The sequence below is a fragment of the Myxocyprinus asiaticus genome, chromosome 32 (assembly GCF_019703515.2).
Source record: "Myxocyprinus asiaticus isolate MX2 ecotype Aquarium Trade chromosome 32, UBuf_Myxa_2, whole genome shotgun sequence".
NCBI lineage: Eukaryota > Metazoa > Chordata > Actinopteri > Cypriniformes > Catostomidae > Myxocyprinus > Myxocyprinus asiaticus.
The window spans coordinates 4,410,001-4,420,138 of NC_059375.1; the positions used below are offsets into that span (position 1 = coordinate 4,410,001).

The 10,138-nt window shown below is 37.3% G+C and overlaps 1 protein-coding gene across 4 annotated transcripts in view; it reads left to right on the forward strand.

Moving 5' to 3' along the window:
* LOC127422988 (breast cancer type 1 susceptibility protein homolog) overlaps positions 1-7,768 on the forward strand; it is a 31,987-nt gene extending 24,219 nt beyond the window's left edge. Inside the window, exons 19-21 of one of the 4 annotated variants that reach the window (XR_007894255.1) lie at positions 426-527; positions 3,450-3,520; positions 3,648-3,708. Coding sequence is in view for 1 of the 4 variants with exons in the window: in XM_051666946.1 (XP_051522906.1) it covers positions 3,450-3,520; positions 3,648-3,708; positions 7,456-7,550 (227 nt within the window). In the remaining 3 variants the exon portion in view is untranslated. Of the gene's footprint in view, positions 1-425; positions 528-3,449; positions 3,521-3,647; positions 3,709-7,455 lie in introns of those variants that run through there. The other 3 variants (XM_051666946.1, XR_007894256.1, XM_051666947.1) reach the window with 3 other exon arrangements.
* Positions 7,769-10,138: the final 2,370 nt, after the last annotated feature.

Here is a 10,138-nt window from a genome sequence, read left to right on the forward strand (position 1 = left end):
TGGCTGATGCAATAATTTGTGTGTACAACTCAAATTTTGTACGTTTTAAAGGGGCTTTAAAAAAAAAAAAACTGTCACCTGTCAGATGTCATTGAAATAGGTGCCATGAAATATCACACCTGTTTTTGTGAAAGCCCAAGGCTTTGTAAACAGCAGAAAAACATTTACCGGATGGCCGGATTCTTTTTTTATTTTTATCCAATCAGTGCTTTCTGCCTGTTAATCATTCTGCGCATTCACAGGGCAGCCAGCTATAGATACTGTCAGCAAGGAGGCCATGCCCACTCATGGGGGAAAGCAAAGCCCCAATACCAGTTACTCATTCATTCCTATGAGAAAAAAAGGGAGAAATATCCGATTAGATTTTGAAATTTTGACTATGTAAAACATAACAAAAAGCTGTTTTGTATTTTTCTGCATTTCAGACAAAGCCAAAAAACGAAACATAAATACATTTTTATCGCCTTCCAAAGCCTAAAGAAGACCACTGCAGCTGCAATCGGCTGGAATATCTCAAGGCAAACAAGGCCAGTTAATTCAAACAGAATTCAAACAGAACAATTTAGACAGGAGGAAAACTTTGTATTTTGCCGATAAGTCTTTGAGGTCCAGACTTTAAACCCCCTTATGTACTTGCCCTTATATTTAAAAATGTATTTCATATTGCACTTTAAAGGTGCACTCAGTAATATTTTCCTCATTAAAAAAGTTTACCTCCTAAAGACATGAATTGTAATTTTGCAATATATGAAGGAAATCATGAACACACATAAAAATGAAGACTCCAGTCATATCAGTAACATTATAAAAGCTGTTTTATTCTACATGGAGAGGGTCCGCACATGGGGGCTGCCATGTTAGAATCACATGACCAGCTGAATACTACTGGCTTAATCTCAGTAACTGTCCTGTTATTTGACACTTTCACTCACTGATTAAAGTAATCATGACTGACTGTGAATACTACATTTCTACAATGGCATCTGAAACTGAAAGATACTGATTTTAAATCCAAGCCGCTAAGTGTCAGTGTAAGTCCAAGATGACACAAAGACAAAAGTTACTGAGTGCACCTTTTAAGTAAAAAAAGTTATTCGTTGTATTCAAAAGGTTCCAAATACTTAGATGATGAAAAATAATTCATACCCAATGTAAACATGAAATATAATTTTGTTATATATTAATTAAACGCAATTATGTAATAAACCAACTTCGAGCATATGGTGGACCGTATACGTCAGTCACCATGAACACCATTTTTGACCCAGGAAAAACCCTACATAGTCTATGTAAGGGATAATGTTGTAAAGTCAGCTGGTTATTGTAAAATAAACTCCTACAGGGTGATCTGGGTCTTGTATCAAGCTGAAGGGGTTTATTTTGCGATAATTACCAGCTGAACACTCATTATTATGCTTATTACATGGCTACCTACCAAATAAATAAATAAATGGAAATGAAACATTGATTTGTTTAAATATGTTATTATTTGTCTCTAGAAACCTCCAGTTTGTGTCAGAGTATTGTTGGTGTTTGTTTTGTGTAAATGACTGATTGTCTGATGTCTGACTGCTCATTATCCAGCTTATTATTAGACTACTGGTACTTACAAATAAATAACAGGCATGTGATCGGCAAAGGACAAAAAAGGCGTTTAGTAATTGTGCAAGGCATATAGCTATTTTAATCTTAAATCAGTCCATATTGCTGCCTTGATGGATATCATACCAATGTCTCGGAGATCAAAATATGCAGATTTTAAAGCGCTTTGGATGGGTTTTCCCTCAACATGTACTGTAAGTGCAATATTACATGTTCTTTGGAGTGCCAACCCCTCTTCATTGTGTGACTAGTATTATTTCTGGATTGTGCATTTCAATTCACAGATTTAACCCACAATTAAATATTAACACACCCCCTCCTCCTCCCCCCTTTTTTTTTTTTGCAGATTTACACGATTCACATTGGTCACATATTTAGTTTGAAGAAAAACGGAATTCAAGGTTAATCCGGAAGAATCACATCCTTGAAATAAATAAATGGGCATGAATCGTTAGTTTGAGTTGAAATATTTTTAGTGCTATCAGTTAAAAAAAAAAATGATTGCGATTAATTGCATAATTTTTTTTATAGTTAATCTCGATTAATCGCAGATTTTACAAGTGCTGAAATTTTACTCTTTATTCTTTTCCTGTAAAAATGCATTTATTTCCTTGGGAAAGAAGACAAAACTATATGTAACAATATAATGCTTAATTAGCATTTCCCCCCCAAAAAAGCCTTCCACAGCAATAAGATAGAAATGCGCTAAATAGTACCAATTCAATAAACATTTCCTAAAGTCTAAGTGAGAGTTTGACAAATTGAAGAACTAGTCCCCACATAGGTTGCATATTTATTGCAATGCACATTCAATCTTACAACTTTAATCCTCCACAATATTAATCGGCCAGAGACAGTGGCTACCCTCTTTGCTACAGCAATCGTGGAGCCGCATTCACTCTTTGCATCAGGGCAACAACGGAGCTTTGAACTCCACATGAAAAATGCTTGCAAACGCCTCATTCTGTGTTTTGGTGATAGTTAAGACTTGACGTGCTTATGTGGTAATTAAATTGCACCTTACAGAGGCCGTAAAGGACTTGATTTCTGTTACAAGTGTCATCTGGGCTTATTTTAATCCCCAGTTGTGCGGTTGTTACTCAGAAATATCAGATTGCTAGATGGCGCCATTGTCATGTTATAGTTTATCGCATCAACTATTGTCATGTTCCTCTAGCGTTTGACAGCTTTAAGTCCCTGATAACCTTCATGCGAAATCGAAGAACGAACAGTTGTGATGTCAATTAGAACTAAATCTGGCCTGGTCTGGATTTTGTACAACAAATAGCATCAAGAGGTCCTTTCCTCATCATTTCATCACTGAAACAGCTGTTGTGTGTTTTTGGTGTGTGTCAGTTTAATGAGTTTGGGCGGACACAACACAAAGGTTCTGCCATGCTCCGACCAGTGTTTATGCTGGTTTATGCTGTAATAATGGTAAATGCGTTAATCGTGGTTAAAACAATTAACACATGTGTTTTTTAATTAATCACATGCATTAATTTTGACAGCTCAAAGTATTTTATTAGCTTACTTGTAGAGCAATGGCACAGTGCTCCAAGAAGCAGGAAAGATGACTCCTGGATAACCGGTCTGATATGACTTAATCCCCAGTTGTGCGGTTGTTACTCAGAAATATCAGATTGCTAGTTGGCGCCATTGTCATGTTATGAACACCATAACATAGTAATATCTGTAACATAACATTATGATTAACTGTGTTAAATAGAAAGGTCTTTATAATCTTGTGGTTGTAGTTTGTGTGTAAATTAATTCTTGAATACTTACCATATTTCCATTTAACTTTCATTTAACATAAACCTTTCTTTGCGTTTGTGTGTGTGCAGGTCAGATGGAGGTGATGGTGGAGATGTGTGGGGGGGCAGTTGTTACAGACCCTCTCACGTTTTCCACACAGGTAAATAAAAGTTCCTGTCAGTGGACTACTATTCCAATCTATTCCAAAACGTATGTGTGCTTTTTATAGTACCCCCATAGTTCACATACGATTCAACGTGAACAAACTGTTTTAATGTGTGTTTCAGGGTAATTGCCAGTTGGTGGTGGTTCAGCCCAGTCCTGACGATGCTGTAGGATCCTACAGAGGTGAGTGATTGAACATGTGATCAAATGCTACAGTTGCAGTCATCCTAGTCTCACACAACCAGACTTTTGACTATTAGCGTTATGGATGGTCCACATTTCAGTTTATTCTGGTCAAGGACTGACAAGAAGAGACCATCTGACTGAGATGTAAAGTGACCAGCTTCAAATTTTGTTTTTAAGTGCCACCTTTAACTGAAATCAAAGGAACAGCCCCGGTACCTTGTAAATATGACTGACAAATCCAAACGTGTGCACCCTGACTCACAGGAATTGTGTAAAACCAGCCAATCAGACTTGAGTTTGTCATTTTTGAAAGCTCAATTTTTGTGTGCAGTATACATAAGGTGGTCAGTAAACGATCTGTCAGCGTGCTGTCCGAGGCTGAGTCTGCAGTCATCCTTACCTCAGGTATAATATCACAGAGAGAGAGAGAGAGAGAGATGTGTTCTTTCTCAAATAGAAACCCTTAATCTGTTCATGGATTATCTATGTATCAGTGCTTCCTGATGAATATTTGATGAAGTCTGCTTGAATTCTGCTGCCTATTCCTGGCCAGTATTGATTCAGAACATGCACAGTAGTCCCACTGTTCTCCCAGAACACTCTCCCGCTTTACTGAGCCATTTTTGCTATGAATTTTAAGAAACTGGTGTTGTGGTCATGCATGTCATTTCGCCTTAAGTTTACACAGGTGACCTAGCAGAGTAACCATAGGTGGAGTTTATCGCATTAACTATGAACATGTTCCTCTAGCGTTTGACAGCTTTAAGTCTCTGATAACCTTCATGCGAAATCGAAGAACGAACAGGTGTGATGTCAATTAGAACTAAATCTGGCCAAAAAGGTGTTTTTGTGTTTGTTCCGGTGGTTCGTAACGGCTCGCCTGGGTGAAATTTAAGCAAAACTTCTTTCGGCTGCTAAACTCTTTACTTCCATTGGTCCATGTCATCGGTAGGTTTGACCTGGAGCTCCACCTGCCTTGAGGTCCGCAGCTAACGGCATTCAGTCAGTTAAGATCAGTCAACGTGAAGACACCAGCATGCAGTTATTAGCAAATTTACCAACATCTGTACGATTGTTCGTGTAGAGACATTTTCCAAGAACATGTCATGCATTTTTTTAAATTAGTCTACAAAAGGAATCAAATCTACTCATGTCATGACATACTTTTTTCTTATTTTATTACTTTCCCTGAGGTTCACTTATGATATAAGAAAGTTTTTTTTTTATTTTATTTTTTTATACATGAACATTTGTAATGTTTTTAATGATCATGATCAATAGATCTACAATTTTCTACTTTGTCTCTGGCTTTCTAAATGAAACGCTCCTTTAAGACGTTAATGTAAATGCCAGGTTTAGGTTTTTGGCTTTGGGCTTGGTCCAGTATGTTTTATTTTTATTTTTTTTACTGCCCCATATTTCAATAACAGTTTCTCTGCAAACCCTGCATCATATTGTTTCTGGTTCACTAGCAATTCATGCTGAAATATGTCGAACGCACGCATAATCCCACGCTGACAAGATCAGGAACGTTGTTAAACTTTTTTCATGATGTTAGGATGCTTCAAAAGAGGCCAAGGCTCCATCTCCATTTACACAATGCATTCTTGCATCCAGAGGAAGTGCAGTGGAATGGAGCAGAACGAGACATGCTTTTTTTAAATGTTGACCTGGTTTTAACTTCACACAGCATCTTAACCATAGAATGCATATGCAACCTTACCCCCCTTAAAATGCATATGTGGGTCGAAAAAACATCCAGGTGAAATCTTGATGCTTATTCTTTATTCTTTATAAAACTAATTATCTAATCTCAGGTTGCTCCATGGGGACCGAGATCAGATATTAAGGGGTGCTCGGGGCAAAAATGCCACCAAAAAAGACTAAAAATGCACCAGAAATTAAAAATGTGGGGGCAAAAAATGCCCTCATAATGAATTCTATTTTTTATTTTTTATTTTTTTATTATTATTATTTGTAACATTTAATACAGCTCTTGTTATTGTCATAAGTTTTACATATTATGGCATAAAATATTAATTGATGTTAATTGGATTTTTAGGGTAAAAAAATGAATACATTCACAGTGGAAGACCAACAGGTAAAAATGCCACTGAAAATCAAATCCCGGGCAAAATATTGCCCCTTAATAAAAAAAAAAAAAAAGGTACATTTCTGACACTGATGTGGACTATCCCTGTGATGGGTGTATTGTCTTGCACTTTGGATAAAAGCATCGGCTGAATGACAACTTGCTATATTTGCATATGACATAAATATGAACATGGTATTTAACATGTATTTAATTCAAAAACAAATAGAAACTGAAAACAATGTAATACCTGTGTTAAATTAATTGAATATCATAGTAAACATATGCATTTTAGCAGTAGTGATGCAAATGATCTTCAGAAAGTCAGTTCACATGGTCAAGACACCTTAAATGAGGAATACTTGGAGTGATTAATGAAAAAGACCACTTCATGTAAAATTATTGTCAAAAAGAAGACGGCTGTTCAATTTGACCCTCATATGCATTCTAGAGTTAAAACGCACATCCCGATGCTCCAAAACGTCCATCTAGTGCATGTTTACACAGACCTACAATTAATACATAGCATCGAGGGGCACAAGAATACGTCCATGACGTGTCCAGGAGACATTCTCGTCTTCTAAACAGCAAAAACTATTTTAGAAATAGTGCAGACGGGCCCAAAATCGTGTCTTGTGTAAACCATCCCCACTAATTCTTTTAAGTGTGTAGGAGCAGTATTTGTCCTACTCTCTCTTCATCAGTTTACCGACTGAGCACCAGTGGGCGGGCCAAGAAGGCTATAATGTAAAAGTAGCCGTTGATGTCTTGCTGTGGAGGTGGTCATGTACTTGAAACTGAAACTGAGACATTTGTTCAGCTTGGCTTCAATAAATGTGCTTTTTACACTGGGGAGAAAGTTTTGAGTTCTGAAACTTACAGTATGTATTTATAGTACAAAAACTCCTATGTTAAAAGATCAAGGAATGTTTCATTACTCATGTCTTGATTCCTTTAAAGGCAAAATGTGGTGTATTATTGATACTTTCTACTATAAATTTTTAATGTGTTTAATGTGCAGAGAAAATATATACAAAATATCACAAAAAATATATAGTAGGCAAGTATGTAGAAGCGAATGCTTGCCAAGACTTTGCAAACGCATGGTCCTGTTGTACATACTGTACTTAAAATGGGTTCTTGCGTTACTGTGGCGGCAACAAGCCTCAGTGCTTAATAGGGCGATAGAGTTTTACTGTCAGTCTGTGCTATTAAACCAGATGTGTTATTTTTCAGGTAATTAGCTATAAACAGTATAGACCAAGTGACTCTGTGCCTTTATCAAAACATTCTTGAATTTCTGTAAGTGTCAACTTCAGAGTCAATCAGTGGTATGAGTTTGGGATGGGACTACCAGTTTGTCCAACCAATTTGTATTTTTGCAGTTCCGTTTGGTAGCACTAAAATTGCAGGTCTTGTCCCAAATGGTACCCTAAGGCCTTGCGGTTCTCCTCCATGTCCACACTTTGGTGATGAAATGTTGCATAGACTCTTCAGCACCCTACTGAAACCTAAAATGGGACCGCAAGCACACATCAATTGCGCCATTAAGGACAGGACCACACTTCACCATTAAGACTTTTAAGTTCTGCTTTCTGCAGCTACAGAGTTTGACTTATTTTTTATTTCCTCTTCTCTTCATCATGTTTCAGCTCTTCAGCAGAAGGCGGTAGTTGTGAGTCGTGGTTGGCTGCTGGACTCCATCGCGACCTACACTCTTCAGAACCCAGAGCACTACAGACCATAAACCCCTTTAAAGCGTTGCTAATTTCATTGTTGCTTCTCTTCTGAGCATCTACATTACTCAGACACTGCACTTGATCTGTCTGAATGCTTTTCCTGCTATAATTCTGATTCAGAAAAGAACATTTAATAGTAAAACTCATTATACATACTGTCTGTATACATACATTATACATAATATCCTGTTCTGAGATTATAAAACCATCTGACTACAAACAAGAATTCTTCATTTAGTCTTCATCTTGCATCATTTGTTTGCAAATGCACACATCTAAACAACCAAATAAACAGGGACATTTTTACCACACTCACCCATGGGGAATTGTACTGGCCATGAAACTGTATTCTACATTATTCCCTTCCATACTTGCGAAAAACAGTCAAAATGTAGATGAAATGGTTGATGCAGACTTTGAGGGAAGGGAAGTGTCAAATGTCCACAGTCCTATAAGACGGCTCTCTGGAAGCAGTTCGATGAGGATGTAGATACAGTGTGGACAGGAGGCTGCAGTGCATGGCATCATTTATAGTCAGCCTTGGGACAGAAACATTTGGCATAGAGGTTGAAAAGCCAAGCATAGGCTTGGGTGTGCCATAATGATCTGGTTGGTGCTGTAACCAGAGGAAGGGGTGAGTTAAAGAACTTATTGCATATGCTTAAGACATTAATGTATCACCTTCTGTACTGAGTACTTTAGGTGCACAACTGTAAATAAGGGTGCACTTAGTAATTTTTTGCTTATGTTGCAATTTCACATGGCACTTGGCGAGTTAATTTCAGGCCTATCAATATATTTGTTTTGTCATTTTTATTTGTATAGAGCTTTTCACAACACACATGCTTTCAAAGCAGCTTTACTGAAAATCATGCCTTAATATCTTTAAATTTAATTGTGAAAAGAATGAAGAACACAAATGTTCATGTCCAGATAGAAACATGCTGAGCTCAGCCCAGAGCGCACATACACACTCTCTCTTTCTCTCATGTTGTGCAAATGCTTGTAGAGTGTTTTCAATGCCGACATCAACATCAATAATTAAAAATTCTTCAAATTGATTTTTTTCTCCCCATGGGTGTCTACTGAAATGATTTTCCTTTTTGCCGGATGTCACTGAGACTGCATGGGTGGGGAACATGGAATGCCCACTTTAAACGATCCAAGCAATTCCTGATGCACTTTGAAATACATCAGTGGTTCTCAATCTTTTTGACTCAAGGCCACCAGTTTTCCATGACAATATTCGAAGAACCCCAATTTAGGCCAAGATATTTCCTCTGGTAATTTAGCTGTAATGATGATAAAGCTGCTTATTTTCAGTAATAGTTTAAAATTCAAAAGATTTCAAATTAACAGAAGTTTAAAGAACCATATATTCTTAAGTAACATAACATGCTTTTGAAGGGAGTTTAATTAATATTGGTTGTTTAGCGGTTTTTAGCATTTCAAGTTAGATTGTTATAACTTAAAATAATTTTTAATACATAGTTTACCCAAAAATGTATTTTATTATCATTTACCCTTCCTCATATGACTGTCTTTCTTCTACAGAACATAAATGAAGCTGTACAGCCCATGTGTACATTAGAGGTTTGCACAGGCCTTAAAATGAAGCCTGAACCCGACCCGAGACTTTGTGACACGACCAGTACAGTCTGATTTTTAGCCGAACCAGACCTGTACATGAAACTGCTCACACTCCAACACACGGTTAGGGGCTCCATATATCTTCGCTGGTGGTTTGGAGCTCCTGCCCCTACTTGGAGCTCTGTCTACAGCTACATCCTTCTCAAAAAATGCTGCAATCCTGCACAAGATGCTTAAGAAATGGCAAGACGCGGTGGAAGAAATAAGTTTGCTGAGGCCCCTCAGCTGGTTGAGAACCTCTGCAATACATTTTAGAAAAGTTAGTCTCAGCCTCAGACGGCACTAACCGCAGTCATAGTTCTGAGTATACAAGACTATAGAAAAGTCACAAAAAATGTAAATATCTATTGAAGGCTGTTGGTAGATTCTGTAGTGACACACTGAGGTGGTAACACTCATGGTAATCAAATTAATTGTAATTTTGAAACATACATCTAAAATCATGACTACTTACGTGAGATGAAGACTCCAGTCATATCAGTAACCTTATAAAAAAAAATGTATTCTACATGGAGAGGGTCCCATCATTGGCGCTGCCATGTTAGAATCACATGACCAGCCGAATACTACTCGCTTAATCTCAGTAACAGCACTGTTATTTGACACTTTCACTCATTGATTTAAAGTAATCATGGCTGGCTGTGAAAAGTGAACTTCTACAATGACATCAGTAACTGAAAACTATTGTGTTTGAATGATGCTGCATCCATGCCACTAGCTGTCAGTCCAAGACAACATCAACACAAACTTACTGTGTGCATCTTTAACCAATGCAGATAAATCTCAAAATGGCAAAAATATCGGTCTGGCCGCTATATCGATCTATCACTATTTATCATATTGCATAAACTTTAATTTTGAGCTCTCAGAGGTATCTTGTTTTTTGCTGATGACGATGACTTTTATTTTTTTGCTGCTGTGGTTGCAAATTGTAAAAACACTAGCA